Genomic DNA, 19,485 nt, shown 5'->3' on the forward strand with positions numbered 1-19,485 from the left:
TAAGACAATAGCAGTATGTAACAGCAGCTCTCTGCATGGACACCTGGCCTTAAGCAATTTTCTTAATGTGTTTTGTCAGGAAGATAAGTCTTGCTGGTATGTTTCGGTCCCAGGATTGCTTAATGAGAGACAATACAAGTAGTTCTCAAGGCTAATGCCCTTTATCTCTACTGTACATATTGCAAGTGTACACCTAGATAAATCTGACTAAATGCTCTGGTGTAACATCAGGATTCTGCAGCAGTAGCTAATATGGTAAAGCACTGCTACTGGAAAGATATCCTATTCTGATCGACAACTTTCCTGCTGTCTGGCATTGCGTCTTTGTGTGTCTGCTTCATTTAAGGTTCCTCAGGGAATACTCATAACCCCTACCACAATAAAATATACTATATCTGAAACCGTGGAAACATTTATGCCCACTTTGGTTTGTAAATTTTAGGATTTGTAGCCTACTTTCCAATAATAATTTTATTTGCATACACCAGGGTTTCCCAAACTTGGTCCTCAAGGCACCCTACCAGTCCAGGTATTAAGGATATCCATGCCTGTGCACAGATGGTATAATTAAATATTTTCGCAGCAGCTGTGGCGTTTAGAGTCCATCTCTGAATCAGGCCTGAGATACTTTTTAAGTCATCAGAATCAGCTTTATTGGCCAGGTATACTTGCGTACACTAGGAATTTGTCTTCGGTTTGCTATACAACAGCCAAGTAGGTAACAGATAAGCAGGGGGGGGAGGGGGGCAAGTAAAGTCACACAGATAGGTATACCGTAGGGACACAAGTTAGATACATGTACGTCTAGTCAGTCAATGTTCAGGAGTTCAGCAGGCGGACCGCTTGGGGAAAGAAACTTTTGAGGCTTCTGGTGGACCTGGCTGGGACAGCCCTGTAACGCCTTCCTGAAGGAAGCAAGTTAAACATGCTGTGGCCGGGGTGTAGCTGGTCTTTTACTATCTTCATTGCCCGCTTTTTAGCTCTGGACAGGTACAGGTCCTGGACTGAGGGAAGGTCGACCCGATGATCTTCTCTGCCGTTCTGACCACCTTTTGGAGCCTGCATCTGTCCCTCGCGCTGGCGGAGCTGTACCATACGAGTATCGAGGAGCACAGTACCGACTCAACAATCGCGGAGTAGAAGAGGAGCAGAAGCTTCTGTGGGATGTTGAACTTCCTTAGTTGCCTGAGGAAGAACAACCTCTCCTGCGCTTTCCCAACAGTGGCGTCCGCGTTGGACCCCATTTAAGGTCCCGGGAGATTGTGGTCCCTAGAAACTTGAAGGAGTCCACTAGCGATAGCACACTGTCAGCAATGGTTAGTGGAGGTGCACTAGATGACTTCTTCCTGAAGTCCACTATCATCTCTATAGTTTTGAGGGGGTTGAGCTCAAGGTTGTTGTGGATGCACCACTGGGCCAGCCGGTCTACTTCCCGTCTATAGGCCAATTCGTCCCCGTCCTTGATGAGGCCGATGACGGGGGTGTCATCGGCGAATTTGATGATCCTTACTGATTGCGCCTCTGAGGTACAGTCATTTGTGTACAGGGAGAAGAGCAGGGGTGAGATGACACAGCCCTGAGGGACCCCTGTACTAATGGACCGCGCTTGAGAGGTGAATTCCCCCGCTTTCACCACCTGTGTCCTATCTGTCAGGAAGTCTACTATCCAGGAACAGGTAGCTTCTGGGACCCCTAGGCGAAGTAATTTGGGGTGGAGGATGCTGGGGACGATTGTTTTGAAGGCCGAGCTGAAATCGACAAACAGGACCCTCGCGTAGGTACCGGGAATGTCTAGGTGCTGTAGAATGTAGTGCAGGCCCAGGTTGACTGCATCCTCGACACACCGATTCGAGCGATAGGCGAACTGCAGGGGGTCCAGTTGGGGGCCAGTCACAGTTTTCAGGTGATTCAAAACCAGACGCTCGAACGTTTTCATGACCACAGACGTCAGTGCTATCTGCCTGTAGTCATTCAGGTTCGTGATAGTGGGTTTCTTGGGGACCGGGATGATAGTAGACCTTTTGAGGCAGGAAGGGACTTTCTGTAGCTCCAGCGAGCTGACCCGCACATGCTCTTAGGGCAGATGGTGACACTCCGTCAGGACCTGGAGCTTTCCTGGGTTTGGCCCTTTTGAGCAATGCCTCCACCTCTTCTTGGGCGACTTACAGTGCCTGGGGTTGGCCGTCGATGTTCGGGGCATAATAGAGGTGATTGTTTGGGTTGCAGTGGACCTCTTTTGCGAACCTGCAATAAAAGTGGTTCAGTTCGTCTGCTAGGTCTTGGTGCATGGTGGTGGACTTCGATGTTTTCCTATAGTTGGTTATGGATTGCATTCCTTTCCATACAGATACGGGGTCATTGGTGGAGAGATCGTTTGTCAGCTTGTTTTTAAGTCATTTGTGCTTAAACATGGATTTATTTAAAACCTGTGCTGTTGGGATGCCGTGAGGATCGAATTTGGGAACCACTGGCTTACACTGTAAAAATAATGACCAACATGTATTTTTTTTGTGCAATATAAATGTTTTTTGTTTCCTTTTTATTGACTGTATTAGTAACTCTAATTTCAAATGATCTTGTAGGCAATTTAATATCTGTTCCTGCGTTTTGACTTTAAAGGGCAACGTGAACTATAACTATATTGGGCCCACATATTGGGCCTCATGTATTCTGCTAGTGCTCTTCACTGCTAGTAATGTAAAACAGTTATTTCCATTCACCCCATTTCTCTGACGTCCTAAGTGGATGCTGGGGACTCCGTCAGGACCATGGGGATTAGCGGCTCCGCAGGAGACAGGGCACAAAAATAAAAGCTTTAGGACTAGGTGGTGTGCACTGGCTCCTCCCCCTATGACCCTCCTCCAAGCCCCAGTTAGGTTTTTGTGCCCGGCCGAGAAGGGTGCAATCTAGGTGGCTCTCCTAAAGAGCTGCTTAGAATAAAAGTTTGTTAGGTTTTTTATTTTCAGTGAGACCTGCTGGCAACAGGCTCACTGCATCGAGGGACTAAGGGGAGAAGAAGTGAACTCACCTGCGTGCAGGATGGATTGGCTTCTTAGGCTACTGGACACTAGCTCCAGAGGGACGATCACAGCTACAGCCTGGATGGGTCACCGGAGCCGCGCCGCCGGCCCCCTTACAGATGCTGAAGAGAGAAGAGGTCCAGAAATCGGCGGCTGAAGACTTCCCAGTCTTCTTAAGGTAGCGCACAGCACTGCAGCTGTGCCCCATTGCTCTCAGCACACTTCACACCGCGGTCACTGAGGGTGCAGGGCGCTGGGGGGGGCGCCCTGGGCAGCAATGTAATTACCTTTACTGGCAAAAAATACATCACATATAGTCCCTGGGCTATATGGATGTATTTAACCCCTGCCAGGATTACAGAAAAAACCGGGAGAAGAGCCCGCCGTGAAGGGGGCGGGGCCTATCTCCTCAGCACACAGCGCCATTTTTCCCACACAGATCCGCTGGTGGGAAGGCTCCCAGGCTCTCCCCTGCACTGCACTACAGAAACAGGGTTAAAACAGAGAGGGGGGGCATATTTTGGCGATATAAATATATATTAAGCTGCTATAAGGGAAAACACTTACTATAAGGTTGTCCCTGTATAATTATAGCGCCTTGGTGTGTGCTGGCAAACTCTCCCTCTGTCTCCCCAAAGGGCTAGTGGGGTCCTGTCCTCTATCAGAGCATTCCCTGTGTGTGTGCTGTGTGTCGGTACGTGTGTGTCGACAGGTATGAGGACGATGTTAGTGGAGGCGGAGCAATTGCCTGTAATGGGATGTCACCCCCTAGGGAGTCGACACCGGAATGGATGGCTTTATTTATGGAATTACGTGATAGTGTCAACACGCTACAAGGTCGGTTGACGATATGAGACGGCCGGCAAACCAATTAGTACCTGTCCAGGCGTCTCAAACACCGTCAGGGGCTTTAAAACGCCCATTACCTCAGTCGGTCGACATAGACACAGACACGGACACTGACTCCAGTGTCGACGGTGAAGAAACAAACGTATTTTCCAGTAGGGCCACACGTTACATAATCACGGCAATGAAGGAGGCGTTACATATTCTGATACTACAAGTACCAAAAAAATGGGTATTATGTGGGGTGTGAAAAAAACTACCTGTAGTTTTTCCTGAATCAGATAAATTGATTGAAGTGTGTGATGAAGCGTGGGTTACCCCCGATAGGAAGTGCTAATTTCAAAGAAGTTATTGGCATTATACCCTTTCCCGCCAGAGGTTAGGGCGCGCTGGGAAACACCCCCTAGGGTAGATAAGGCGCTCACACGCTTATCAAAACAAGTGGCGTTACCGTCTCCTGATACGGCCGCCCTCAAAGATCCAGCTGAAAGGAGGCTGGAAAATACTCTAAAAAGTATATACACACATACTGATGTTATACTGCGACCAGCATCGCCCCAGCATGGATGTGCAGTGCTGGGGGGGTTTGGTCGGAATCTCTGACTGAAAATATTGATACCCTTGACAGGGACAGTATTTTATTGACTATAGAGCATTTAAAGGATGCATTTCTATATATGCGTGATGCACAGAGGGATATTTGCACTCTGGCATCAAGAGTAAGTGCGATGTCCATTTCTGCCAGAAGATGTTTATGGACACGACAGTGGTCAGGTGATGCGGATTCCAAACGGCACATGGAAGTATTGCCGTATAAAGGGGAGGAGTTATTTGGGGTCGGTCTATCGGACCTGGTGGCCACGGCAACAGCTGGAAAATCCACCTTTTTTATCCCAAGTCACCTCTCAGCAGAAAAAGACACCGTCTTTTCAGCCTCAGTCCTTTCGTCCCCATAAGGGCAAGCGGGCAAAAGGCCAGTCATATCTGCCCCGGGGTAGAGGAAAGGGAAAAAGACTGCAGCAGGCAGCCCCTTCCCAGGAACAGAAGCCCTCCACCGCTTCTGCCAAGGCCTCAGCATGACGCTGGGGCCTTACAAGCGGAATCAGGTACGGTGGGGGGTCGTCTCAAGAGTTTCAGCGCGCAGTGGGCTCACTCGCAAGTGGACCCCTGGATCCTACAGGTAGTATCCCAGGGGTACAGATTGGAATTCGAGACGTCTCCCCCTCGCAGGTTCCTGAAGTCTGCTTTACCAACGTCTCCCTCCGACAGGGAGGCAGTATTGGAAGCAATTCACAAGCTGTATTCCCAGCAGGTGATAAAAAGAGTACCCCTCCTACGACAGGGAAAGGGGTATTATTCCACACTATTTGTGGTACCGAAGCCAGACGGCTCGGTGAGACCTATTTTAAATCTGAAATCTTTGAACACTTACATACAAAGGTTCAAATTCAAGATGGAGTCACTCAGAGCAGTGATAGCGAACCTGGAAGAAGGGGACTATATGGTGTCCCTGGACATCAAGGATGCTTTCCTCCATGTCCAAATTTGCCCTTCTCACCAAGGGTACCTCAGGTTCGTAGTACAGAACTGTCACTATCAGTTTCAGACGCTGCCGTTTGGATTGTCCACGGCACCCCGGGTCTTTACCAAGGTAATGGCCGAAATGATGATTCTTCTTCGAAGAAAAGGCGTCTTAATTATCCCTTACTTGGACGATCTCCTGATAAGGGCAAAGTCCAGGGAACAGTTGGAGGTCGGAGTAGCACTATCTTGGATACTGCTACAACAGCACGGGTGGATTCTAAATATTCCAAAATCGCAGCTGATCCCGACGACACGTCTGCTGTTCCTAGGGATGATTCTGGACACAGTCCAGAAAAAGGTGTTTCTCCCGGAGGAGAAAGCCAGGGAGTTATCCGACCTAGTCATGAACCTCCTAAAACCAGGAAAACTGTCAGTGCATTATTGCACAAGGGTCCTGGGAAAAATGGTGGCTTCCTACGAAGCGATTCCATTCGGCAGATTTCACGCAAGAACTTTTCAGTGGGATCTGCTGGACAAATGGTCCGGATCGCATCTTCAGATGCATCAGCGGATAACCCTGTCTCCAAGGACAAGGGTGTCTCTTCGGTGGTGGCTGCAGAGTGCTCATCTACTAGAGGGCCGCAGATTCGGCATTCAGGACTGGGTCCTGGTGACCACGGATGCCAGCCTGAGGGGCTGGGGAGCAGTCACACAGGGAAAAAATTTCCAGGGAGTGTGGTCAAGTCTGGAGACTTCACTTCACATAAACATACTGGAGTTAAGGACAATTTACAATGCTCTAAGCCTAGCAAGACCTCTGCTTCAAGGTCAACCGGTGCTGATCCAGTCGGACAACATCACGGCAGTCGCCCACGTAAACAGACAGGGCGGCACAAGAAGCAGGAGGGCAATGGCAGAAGCTGCAAGGATTTTCCGCTGGGCGGAAAATCATGTGATAGCACTGTCAGCAGTGTTCACGATCTCCACCCGGGAGAGTGGGGACTTCATCCGGAAGTCTTCCACATGATTGTGAACCGTTGGGAAAGACCAAAGGTGGACATGATGGCGTCCCGCCTCAACAAAAAACTGGACAGGTATTGCGCCAGGTCAAGGGACCCTCAGGCAATAGCTGTGGACGCTCTGGTAACACCGTGGGTGTACCAGTCAGTGTATGTGTTCCCTCCTCTGCCTCTCATACCCAAGGTACTGAGAATTATAAGACGGAGAGGAGTAAGAACTATACTTGTGGCTCCGGATTGCCCAAGAAGGACTTGGTTCCCGGAACTTCAAGAGATGCTCACAGAGGACCCATGGCCTCTGCCGCTAAGAAGGGACTTGCTTCAGCAAGGACCCTGTCTGTTCCAAGACTTACCGCGGCTGCGTTTGACGGCATGGCGGTTGAACGCCGGATTCTAAGGGAAAAAGGCATTCCGGAAGAAGTCATACCTACCTTGGTCAAAGCCAGGAAGGAGGTGACCGCACAACATTATCACCGCATTTGGCGAAAATATGTTGTGTGGTGTGAGGCCAGGAAGGCCCCCACGGAGGAATTTCAACTCGGTCGATTCCTGCATTTCCTGCAAACAGGAGTGTCTATGGGCCTCAAATTGGGGTCCATTAAGGTTCAAATTTCGGCCCTGTCGATTTTCTTCCAGAAAGAATTGGCTTCAGTTCCTGAAGTCCAGACATTCGTCAAGGGAGTACTGCATATATAACCCCCTTTTGTGCCTCCAGTGGCACCGTGGGATCTCAACGTAGTTCTGGGATTCCTCAAATCACATTGGTTTGAACCGCTCAAATCTGTGGATTTGAAATATCTCACATGGAAAGTGACCATGCTGTTGGCCCTGGCCTCGGCCAGGCGAGTGTCAGAATTGGCGGCTTTGTCTCACAAAAGCCCATATCTGATTTTCCATTCGGACAGGGCAGAACTGCGGACTCGTCCCCAGTTTCTCCCTAAGGTGGTGTCAGCGTTTCACCTGAACCAACCTATTGTGGTGCCTGCGGCTACTAGGGACTTGGAGGACTCCAAGTTGCTAGACGTTGTCAGGGCCCTGAAAACATATGTTTCCAGGACGGCTGGAGTCAGGAAAACTGACTCGCTGTTTATCCTGTATGCACCCAACAAGCTGGGTGCTCCTGCTTCTAAGCAGACGATTGCTCGTTGGATTTGTAGTACAATTCAGCTTGCACATTCTGTGGCAGGCCTGCCACAGCCAAAATCTGTAAATGCCCATTCCACAAGGAAGGTGGGCTCATCTTGGGCGGCTGCCCGAGGGGTCTCGGCTTTACAACTTTGCCAAGCTGCTACTTGGTCAGGGGCAAACACGTTTGCAAAATTCTACAAATTTGATACCCTGGCTGAGGAGGACCTGGAGTTCTCTCATTCGGTGCTGCAGAGTCATCCGCACTCTCCCGCCCGTTTGGGAGCTTTGGTATAATCCCCATGGTCCTGACGGAGTCCCCAGCATCCACTTAGGACGTCAGAGAAAATAAGAATTTACTTACCGATAATTCTATTTCTCGTAGTCCGTAGTGGATGCTGGGCGCCCATCCCAAGTGCGGATTGTCTGCAATACTTGTACATAGTTATTGTTACAAAAATCGGGTTATTATTGTTGTGAGCCATCTTTTCAGAGGCTCCTCTGTTATCATGCTGTTAACTGGGTTCAGATCACAAGTTGTACAGTGTGATTGGTGTGGCTGGTATGAGTCTTACCCGGGATTCAAAATCCTTCCTTATTGTGTACGCTCGTCCGGGCACAGTATCCTAACTGAGGCTTGGAGGAGGGTCATAGGGGGAGGAGCCAGTGCACACCACCTAGTCCTAAAGCTTTTATTTTTGTGCCCTGTCTCCTGCGGAGCCGCTAATCCCCATGGTCCTGACGGAGTCCCCAGCATCCACTACGGACTACGAGAAATAGAATTATCGGTAAGTAAATTCTTATTATTTACTTGCAGTCTTAAATGGAAATGTTGCAGAAACATTGCGTTTTTCCCAAGCTCAGCCTGCTCCAATCCATTTTACCTTATGCAGGTGAACGTATTAGAGAAGATTAGCGACCTCTAATAACTTCCCAAACATGTATTTTTTGCTAGGTTGTTAAAGTATATTTCTTTACATTTAAATATTCAAGATTATAATCTGCATGTTTTTTCTTCTTCATACAGAATCAATACAGGTTTGAGGGAACTGGCTTTCCAAAAATTCCACAGCTCATAGAACATCATTATACAACAAAACAAGTTATAACTAAGAAATCTGGAGTGGTTCTATTAAATCCTATTGTTAAGGTATGTAGACATTCTACTTTTCTAGTTAGGTCTAAAATTAGTTCACATTTAATATTTATCCGTATTAGGCAGTAACTTTTGTAGTCATTTGTAATACAAGTTATGTCTTCCAAACAGTAACTTGCAGAGAAATGATATTTCTGGGTATATAGATGAATATTGTTTTCAGGTGGTGCCTTGGATAGATGAGCCTCACTCAATGGAGCCACGTATCCAAGATACAGAAACCTTTCTCTGCAGCAAGCACGCATAGGCTATTGCATTGAGAATAAAAGCTTGGCTATTCACTGCTTGGGGCTGTCTCACTCTGTGTTTGATAAGGACAACTATTAAGATGTCATAGTTAAAGTGTGTACCATTGTTGCGTTAAATCAACAGTAATGTTTGCAGCATTCTTCTATTTAAAAAAAATAAAGTGTACTCTTCTTAGGACAATATGCTGTAATTGAGATTTTCTGGCGTTCTTAGAAATTATTGTATTTGAACAATTTTTGCTAAAATGTCTCAAAATACATCTGTGCAGTGCAGGCTTTTTTTTTTAAGTTGAAAAATAGACTCTGAACAAGCAGCATATTTTCTTTTTATGTTGTGTTACTTCCCTATTAGACTATAAATGATAAATGGCTTTATAATTGCTGTGATTTCTACAGAATGATCATTACATTAAGAGCTTAGGAAGAAAAGCAATAAAGTGCATTAGGCACAATGTATTTTTCCATCTTTAGCTTTGCATTTTAGAGACAACAGATGCAATAATGAAATCCAATTTTGTAGTCCTATTTAGTTTGTGATGAGTGGAGAAAAATGACAGCTCTCCTCACAGGTACATCACACAGTAACTGTTTATCCTCATTTCATAACCATCATGTCAGATTGCCATTTATTTTTTATAATAAGAGAATGTTTTATTTCTCACTACTGAAAACAGCTAAAATGACCTTTAAATGATTTATAATATAATTATCTGTTGCAAAAACATTTCTAAAATATGTAAAAACTAATTGCTTTCTGTAAGCCTTAATAGTTGTTTGTAAGAAGTCTTTTCTATCTTTCAAAGCCTAATTAATGAGTTTGCTTAAAGGAACCCTAAACCTAAAATACAACTTGTCTTCTAGAAAGAGCTATTAATCACTTTCGCAAGTGGTTATGTAAAAGTTCCCATACCTACATAGAACTTGAGGAGTTTGCATTCTATTTACAATTGCAGTGTGCAAGTTATTCCTTGCATGCCTTCAGGGGCATGAGGACATTTTTTGGGTGTCCGGAGGGTAGGAAAGTGAAGAATGAAAAAATATGTGAGGTTAAGAATGGACTCTACACTGGATGTAATTAGATAGGAAAGCCCATGAAGGTTATGTGGGCGGTTCTGGAATTTGATAAGCTTTCCTGAAGAGGTGAGTTTTCAGGGAACGCTTGAAGGTTTGGAGACTAGAGGAGAGTTTTATTGTGCGTCGTAGGACATTCCACAGAGTGGGTGCAGCCCAAAGAAAGTCCTGCAATCTTGAATGGGAGTGAGTAATGACTGTGGATGAGAAACGTAGATCTGAAGAGCGAAGAGGTCGGGTTGGAAGATATTTTGAGATAAGCAGAGAGATGTATATTGTGTAGTTTGGATAATGCCCTTGTGTGTGAGTAAAAGTATTTTATACGGTAGAGTGCAGGTAACCAGTGTAGGGACTGACAGAATGGACGATGTAGACGATGAACGTTTAGCGAGGAAGATTAGCTTTGCAGCTGCATTCATAATGGATTGTAGTGGTGAGAGTCTCTTTTTGGTAAGACAAGTAGAAGACTATTGCAGTACTCAATGCGGGAGATTAGAGCATGGATTAGCTTTTTTGCAGTGTCTTGTGTAAGGTATGGTGGAATTTTGGATATGTTTTTTAGATACATGTAACATGATTTTGAGACTGATTGAATGTGGGGAACAAAGGACAGTTCAGAGTCAAGGCTGACACCTAGGCAGCGAGCTTGTGGTGTACAACTGATTGTCGAGTTCTTAACAGTGATAGAGATATCAGGTTGGTAACTACTATTATCAGGTGGAAATATAATTAACTCTGTTTTGGAATTATTAAGTTTGAGGTGGCGAGATGACATCCAAGATGAAATGGCAGAAAGGCATTCAGTGACACAGCCCAATACAGATGGTAACAAATCTGGGGAGGATAAGTAAATTTGAGTATCATCTACATACAGATGATACTGAAATCCAAAAGAGCTCATTATTCTTTAAGAGATGTGGATTGAGTGAGAAAAGCAGAGGACCTAAGACTGAGCTTTGCGGTACTCCAACTGATAGTGAAGAGGCGGTGGATTTAGAGAAGCAGACACTGAAGCAACGATTAGATAGAAACAAAAAAGGTCTATGTCTTGCAGATCTAGGGATTGTAGTGTTTGTATGAGAAGAGAGTGGTCAATAGTATCAAAAGTAGCAGAGAGATCAAGAAGAATAAGAAGTAATGAACTTTAGACTTCGCAGTGACCAGATCATTCACTGCTTTATTAAGTGCTGTCTCTGTGGAGTGTTGGGCACGACAGCCTGACTGAAGTGGGTCCAGTAAGGTGTGTAAGTTAAGAAAGTGTGTGAGGTAAGTGTAGGCAAGTCTCTCGTATCTTGGAGGGCCATGGGAGCTGAGAGATGGGATGATAGTTTGAGAGAGAGAGTTAGGGTCATAATTTTGTGTTTCTCCGGCAGGGTCCACAGGTTATCCACAGGATAACAATGGGATATGATGGAGCGTCAGCGGATTGGCACCAATCGATCAAAGCTTTCTGGCCTCCCAGGATGCAACTGGCCCATCCATATATCCCCGCCCACTGGCTCAGGCAAATCAGTTTTTTCTTTGGTGCGGCATGAGCCGGACCATGGTCAGAGGATTGCTGTTTTTTAGCAGCCCTAAGCTTTCTTATTTTATTGTTATAGTCTTACTATTTTTTTGAGTGACCTTTCTAAACAGCGTCTTATACGCATATTAGAAAGAGTCGCTCCAACAACTCTCTGCCGGGTAGCGACAATGCTTACCCACGAGTATAGTGCTGTTTCGGCGGGCGTCTGTGTCGGATATACTAGCAGGTCCATCAGATGTTACCAGGCTGTTTTGGGAAGGAGACTACCAAACAGTAGCTGACACGCCGCCTCCATGGGTGCTCCAGCGCTAAGCCTTAGGAATCATAGCCTCCAGGAATAGCATGAGGCCGCGATCTCTAGGGTTGTTGTCAGCAGGGGGAGTCGGACGCTCTCCTGGTCGCCCCTCCCCCCAGTTCATGACCAGTTTCTGCCGAGTCTCCTGCCATGAACTGTTTCCTCGCTTCCGTCTCAGACACTACCGCGAGGATACCCGGTCGCAGCATAGGCGGCTGTGTGACCAGTGCGTCTGTGTTCACTGAGTGCTGCCACGAGGGTATCCGGTCACAGCATAGGCGGCTGTGTGACTGGAGCGTCTGTGTTCACTAGGTTCAGGGAGCGGCAGTGTACAATAGTAGCGTCTGGATCCACTCAGCGTTCGCTAACGTATGATCGATCTTTGAAGCGGGGTGAGTCTCCCTGTATCCCACTCTACTGAGTACGGGTAATACATCTCTATCTACCGTTTGAGTACGAATAGTTAGATAAGTGAATATTGCATATGAGTCTGTATACCATGACTACTGTTTCTTGTGCATTGCGTCTGAATACGTTAGATCTGTTAAACATGTTTCAGTAAATATGTTCTCCTACATACTTAAAATTTTATTGTAGTTGATGATGTACTCATATTGCTTGTTATACTAATGTATAACGTGACTGACTGCTAGTATGATGCTGACTTTACTATATGATCTGTCAGTTTGGATGGATATAATTTTGAAGAAAAAAAAGGTGTCTACCGATAAAGGTTGGGACCTCGGGCCATATACAGGGCTCTGGTGTAGGCACAGGACAGTCTTCAGGGAGAACCAGTCCAGTTCTGCTTGGACAATGTGACAGCAGTAGTGTACCTCAACACCAGGGAGGATCTCTTAGCCAAAGAGTGATGAAGAAGGTAAATCACATACCTAAGTGGGCAGAACTTCATCATCCAACCTTGTCCGCCGTTTTCATTCTGGGAATCCTAAACGGGGAAGCGGACTTCTCAAGTCGACACACCATTCAGGGAAGTGAATGGGCTCTACACCCAGAGATCTTCCGAACTCTAGTAAACAAGAGGTGCTTGCCAGAGCTATATCTTATAGCGTCTTGGTTGAACAACAAAGTGCTCACATACAGATCAAGAACAGAGGATCCCAGGGCGATCTTTGTGGATGCCTTATCGGTGAGATGGGTTTTCCTCTAATTACCCTATTACCCAGGGTGGTGAGAAAGTTAAAACAGGAAGACCAGCAGTGAATGGCAATGGTTGCTCTACTTCTGCTCCCTAAACATCCACACCTACTAACGCAGGGTCCTGGTTATCACAGACATTTGGATCAACTGTTTTTGACAGCGCCTTTGAAGCCTCTATCCTGATGTCAAGAGGATATTTTCAACAGGTGATTCAAACAGTGTTCAGAGCAAGGAAACCTTCATTAGCTCGCCTTTATCACCAAATATGGCAAGCCTATATTAATGGTTGTAGTGAAAGAAGGTTGGACCCTAAATCTTTCAGAGTTCCGGGGTCTTAACATTCTTTCAAGCACGAATGGATAAGGGTTTGAAGGTGGCTACCTTGAAAGAGCAAGGGTCGGCATTGACTGTAGGGTTCCAAAAGTAAATGACCAACTTACAGGATGTGCGTACTTTTTTACCAGGGTATGCTGCACATTCAGCTTCTGGTTGTTCCTCCTACAGTGCCGTGGGACTTGTGTTAGTCCTCAAAGCCCTTCAAGTTGCCCATTTTGAACCACTTATTAAAATGGATCATAAATGATTTTTCTACGGACTATGGAGTCAGCTAGAGGAATATCAGACTTGGGGGGCAGTGTCATATTGGTCCCCATTTCTGATGTTTTTATCCAGATAAAACAGTTCTCAGAGCTGGATCTGGGTATCTTCCCAAGGTGATGACTAAGTTCCACCTTAACGAAGAAAGGGTTGTCCCGGCATTTCAGGTTCCGGCCCCTTCTGCGGGAGATGCATCGCTGAACGTGATCCGTGCAATAGGGATATACGTGGATTTGTACCAGTGCCATCAGATAAGCAGATTCTCTTTTTCTCTATGGTTTTCACAAGAGAGGATAGCCTGCTGGTAAACAGATGCTGGCAAAGATGGCTTCAGATGACGATTTCAGAAGCATATTCTCTAAGCTGATCTCCCTATTCTGGCTATTGTCTCTGTTCATTGTACTTGTAAGGTAGGTCCTTTTGGGCAGCACAATGTGGTGCTTAAACAGAACAGGTATGTGAGGCAGCCATATGGTCTTCTGTATACACATTCATTAGACATTATGCCTTGAATACCTTTGCCTCTCACAATGCTGAATTCGGATGAAGGATTCTTCTGTACACCAGGAGCATCCCCACCTCTAAACTGCTTTGGGAAATCCCATTGTTATCCTGTGGATAACATGTGGACCCTGCCGTAGAAATATACGTTATGGTAAGGACTTACCGTTGATAACGGTATTTCTCCTAAATCCACAGATTCCACAGGGATCCCACCCTGACGCACCTGATTTGAGGATCCTTTTACTCACTAACCTCTTCCTTCTTGTATGGAAGGATGTGTGTGTGTTTTTCTTGCCTGATCAGGGCTCTACATGATGCTATTGCCTTCTGCTTTGCAATACAACTGATTTGCCTGAGCCAGTGGGCGGGGATATATGGACGGGCCCATTGCATCCTGGGAGGCCAGAAAGCTTTGATTGATTAGTGCCAATCCGCTGTCGCTCCATCATATCCCATTGTTATCCTGTGGAACCTGTGGACTTAGGAGAAATACTGTTATCAACGGTAAGTTCTTACCATAACATATATTTTCAGAATGGGAGTAATCACTGCATGCTTGAACAGTAAAGGAAAGATACCAGTAGAGAGAGCGAGATTACAGTTGTTAAGGTTGGGATGAGAACAGGAGACATATTTAGAATATAGGATCGAGAGTAGAGATAGTAGAGTAGCAGGATGAGAAGAGTGTTGATACTTCATTTTTGGGATCAAATGAAGAGAAGGTGCCAGAGAGTTCAGGTAGGTAATTGAGCAGGTCACTGACTGAGGAAGAGCATACCATTTCATCTTGGATCTTATCAATTTTGTCCTTGCAGTAGGAAGCAAGATCTTGCGCCTTGATAGTGGCTGTTGGATTGAGTGAGGGAGGGTTTCACATCGTAAACCCGGGCACGACCTGGGATTTTGAACCCGGGTCCAACCCGGGTTAGACCCTTTCACACTGCACTTTTAGCCCGGGTTATTCCCAGTTTGGCACCTTTCACACTGAACCCAGGTCACCCATGTAAACACTATGGATGTAATTTAAAATGGACTTTTTCTGGTTCACAAAGATGAGGTGTCAAAAGGAAACAAAAGGTAATTTTTCTTTAAGACCTTTAATTTATTTCAAACTTGCCTACTATCCCGAAATGGCCAGGAGGCTCCTGAAAATCGGGTGGCCCTCAGGTACCCCTGGCTCGGCCGCCCACTTAATGAGTAAAGTGGGCGGTCCGGGGCAGTTGTTGACGCAGTTCTCGCTGAATTGCGTTGTCATAGCCATGCCCCCTGCAGTAAAATGCCAGTAATCTCTGCATTACAGAGAGGGGGCATGGCTACAATAACGTGATTGCGATCAAAACGCCCTCGCTCCGCCTCCACCCCGGCCCCGATGTGTCATACCTCTGCCCAGCGCCCCTGCTGAGACGACGTGCCTGCTCTCTCCCAGCAATTATCATTTATTTATGACCTGCTGCTGTGTCCTGTGGAAGCCACAGGATTCAAGCACCTTGGTTCAGCTTTTATACACTTTGGCATCTTTGACAGTGCCTGTAATTTGCCTGCATATATCAGCTTCCTCCCTGATCCTCAGCAGCTCCCACACCACCTCATCACTCCAGTTGGCCATAGAAATTAACGCTTACACTGCTAAACTTCTAAAATGCTGCTCTCTTGATGCCTGCAGTGTGCTGCCTGTGCGTCCAGGGCTATGGCTGTTGACATCATCAAGGGAGACACAGGAACATCCAGTCAGCGCCTTTCTTGAGTACCGGGTTGAAGAACCCGGGTCAGATGCTTTCACACTGCAGTCCGACCCGTGTCTAACCCTGCTTTAATCCTGGGTTTAAATGCTGGGTTGCTCATCCCCGGTTATTTCATTTTGGAGCTTTCACACTGCACCTCGACCTGGCAATAATTTCGTGTTATTTTGTCGATGTGAAAGGGGTATAAGTAAAGTATCTATACATGAGGTTTTGCAGTTTTTGTAAAATGTACACGTTTTTTTATTTTGGCTTAACTCAAAACGAAAGTATTTCTGATCAATAGCTTTTGAATTTCATTTTTATTTGCTTTCACACAAGCTTTTTTGTTACCCTTTAAGTAATTGCTGATTCCGCAACTTCTAATCTATTTGAGCACAGCCCTGACATTTACCTTTAATAGCAGTTCCTGGAGATGACAGGATGTGTAGAATTTCATAAAGGACAGCTATAGAATCCTCACCATACTGTACAATATTCTAAACTATGTTAAGTGGACACTCTGTCCTAAAACTATTGCCCTTTTACACTGTTGGCTATGGATAAAGAGTAAGACTATTTTAAAGATCAATCAGGGTTATATACAGTAAAACATTGTTAGAGACCAAAATAAAATAATTTTACCCCTGCAAATGTGGGAACTAGCACCCCACTTTGGAACAGTGAAATGCCCAGCTGGATATCAGCTCACAAGTTTGCATCTGTCTGTCTGAATAACTAGCTCACAAGTGTGCAGCTGCCTGGCTGATTAACTAGCTCACAAGTGTGCAGATGCCCTTCTTAATAACTAGCTCACAAGTGTGCAGCTGCCCTGCTTAATAACTAGCTCACAAGTGTGCAGCTGCCCTGCTTAATAACTAGCTCACAAGTGTGCAGGTTCCAAGCTGTATAACCAGCTCATTAGTGTGCAGGTACCAGGCTGAATAACTATCTCACCTTGCATGGGCTTATGTACTTTGATTTGAACAGTTATCCCACACTAGTTTTAATAGGGTTCATAATAAGATGTATTCTATCCGCCATACTCCATCAGATAAGATCTAATCTGTAAATGATCAAACTGTCCACCAAAGTTTTATTGTGTGCGGCCATAACAAGGTGCATATGTTAAGTTGCAATGAAACCGAAAAAAGTTAATTTATGTGGAAAGTACAGCATAAAATGCCTGGTTACTGTAGCATTACAAAGAAGTGTGTCACGGGCCAAATGGCTGCTGTGAATGGTTTGTAAACTTAAGGATAAATGCTTGTGTCATATCTTCAGTTTGTGACAAGACCGGTCATGTCCCTAAGGAAAACAACCAAATTTGTAGGATTATTCCATTTACTCTATTTCAGATTAGTGAAGGTGTTCCCCACAACTGTATTAAAAAAAGTCGAAGGGGTGTGCTGGCTCAGTTCGTCTCTTTATGGCGCTGTTCCGTGATTTGCTTAATCATCCAGCCGATATTGGTGACATTGCCTCTAAATTTAAAGTTGCAATAGTTTATAAAGCTAGTTCGTCCTTATAGCTGATTGCTACATGAGTACATGAAATAAATGCACCCTCGTTCCCTCTCATTACATGGTAAATCCACATCAGTCATTGTATGTAATGCTGGAACATTCTGTACATCACACACACAAAATGAATGTAAGAAAACCTTGACGAATGTTGCAAACCAGCCAATATTCCTTCTATTCCCAGCCTTATATACACTTATTTCCTCCCTAAGTATTGGCGAAATGTACACGTCTATGTGCAGTATGTATGTCTATGTGCAGTAGTGTGGGGGTAGAAAAAAAGAGAGGGTTAAAATCAAAATGTATGCATTTGTCTTGTGAATGTTATAACAAGGTCAGACTTTGTATGAGGTACATACTTTTAGTGTACTAATACTAGGTACAGTAGTTAGTTTGCTATAAATAATGGGTTTTAAATTATTTGTCTAAAAATTACTTGGAGAAGAAGCAATGAAAACCGATGTGTCCCTCTGTCCTAATTTTGCTTTTATTTTACTTTGCCTTTGAAATAGGATAGATATCGTTCTATGAAAACAAAAACAACCCAAAAAAACTTTTTGTGGAACGTGCATATCACCAAAATGTAAAAATTGGTCAGTCTGTGGCTAGTAGAGTAATAGTATTGATAGTTGCACGAGTTAACACGAGTTAACGGTTGTTCACAAACAGAATCCATGAAAAGTTCACGGATGTGTGCGTTAACAGGGTCTCTGCACCCGTTAACCCCTGAGGCAGGTGAAGAAAAAAAAATCCCTGATAACCCCTGTCTTCGGGGCTAATTGGATAACCCCAAGGGGATCAATTAAATTCTGGCTTAAATATTTTACGATGTGTAACTTTGTTAAAAGATTTCTCGCTTCTCATTTTCCGCACCCTTGACCCTAACCATAGATCATCTCTTTCATTTGTTGTTTGGAGCATAGTAGTTTAGACTAAATTTTCTGATTATTGTTTTAGACAAAATATATGTTCTACTTCTTGTGAATATACCAAAAACACCAGTTATTGGTAAGAAAAACAAAAAGCATTGGTCCAGATCATTTTCCCGAGCTGCTTCAGTAGTTGTGCGCATGTTCTCCATCACTGCTATCTGTAGATCATCATGTTTTGACAAATGATGTCTGAAAGTCTAGTATTTATGACAGATGGTTTAAAGTGATGATTGTGATAACCACGAAGCAGTTAGATGTAATTGTGTTTTGTATTGAGAAGGCGTGTGTAGTATTTGAGGCTGATTTCCCAATGGTGTTACAAAAAGCAAATGCAAATCAAGCATTAGTGGTAACCAACAGGGGTATGGGTCATTAGGTCGACCACACTTAGGTCGACAGTTATTAGGTCGACCACTATTGGTCAACATGCATTAGATCGACATGGTCATTATGTCGACTTGAACAAGGTCGACATTAGAAAGGTCGACATGAGTTATTTTACTTTTTTTGGTGTTGTTTTCTTCGTAAAGTGACTGGGAACCCCAATTAGTGCACTATGTCCCCTCGCATGGCTCGCTTCGCTTGCCATTCTTTGGGCAAGGTGCCTCGCTCCGCTGCGCTCGGCATAGGTTACAGTTCCCAATTGTAGTCTATGTGGATCGTAAAGTATCAAAAAGGTTAAAAAATAAAAAAAAATGTAAAAAACACATGTCGGTCTTTGTCCATATCTACCTTAGTGCTGTCGACCTAATAACCATATCCCACCAGCAGATGTGGCTGGGGACAGGGAATGCAAATAAATAGTGCAGTCCCTGCTGCAAGTGCAGATGGGTATGGGTTTTTTGGAATGTGTGAGTTCCATTTCTATACTGGGTAAATACTTTTGATGCCATTGTGTAATGGGCATTAAACACACGTGTTCATCTTGTTCCACTGATAGACACCTTTAAATGGGATACATTTGTCAGTTTTTCAGTCATCTTTTTTTTTTTTTACATCAAACCAAATTTTGTATTTTCATTAATTATGCACATTAAACTCTAGAGCATAAAGCCTGTTAAACATGCTTTGGCACTGCTAGTCCAAAAAACATATAGTAAGCTAAATGTACACATAAACGATTTGTTGTTAGTGTCCACTTTTTCAGCATTCGTAAGCGTTAAGGCTTGGCAAGAAACAGCAGAGTTTCATGGAAATGCTCATTAAGTACGCAGGGCCTGA

The 19,485-nt window shown here is 44.8% G+C and overlaps 1 protein-coding gene across 5 annotated transcripts in view; it reads left to right on the forward strand.

Annotated features, from left to right (window-relative positions):
• FER (FER tyrosine kinase) overlaps positions 1-19,485 on the forward strand; it is a 634,526-nt gene that overhangs the window by 376,408 nt on the left and 238,633 nt on the right. For all 5 annotated transcript variants that reach the window (XM_063964096.1, XM_063964094.1, XM_063964097.1 and 2 more), the window contains one exon: positions 8,562-8,684. In XM_063964096.1, coding sequence (XP_063820166.1) covers positions 8,562-8,684 — 123 coding nt within the window. The remainder of the gene's footprint in view (positions 1-8,561; positions 8,685-19,485) is intronic.

The sequence above is a fragment of the Pseudophryne corroboree genome, chromosome 1 (genome assembly GCF_028390025.1).
Source record: "Pseudophryne corroboree isolate aPseCor3 chromosome 1, aPseCor3.hap2, whole genome shotgun sequence".
NCBI classification, from domain to species: Eukaryota; Metazoa; Chordata; class Amphibia; order Anura; family Myobatrachidae; genus Pseudophryne; species Pseudophryne corroboree.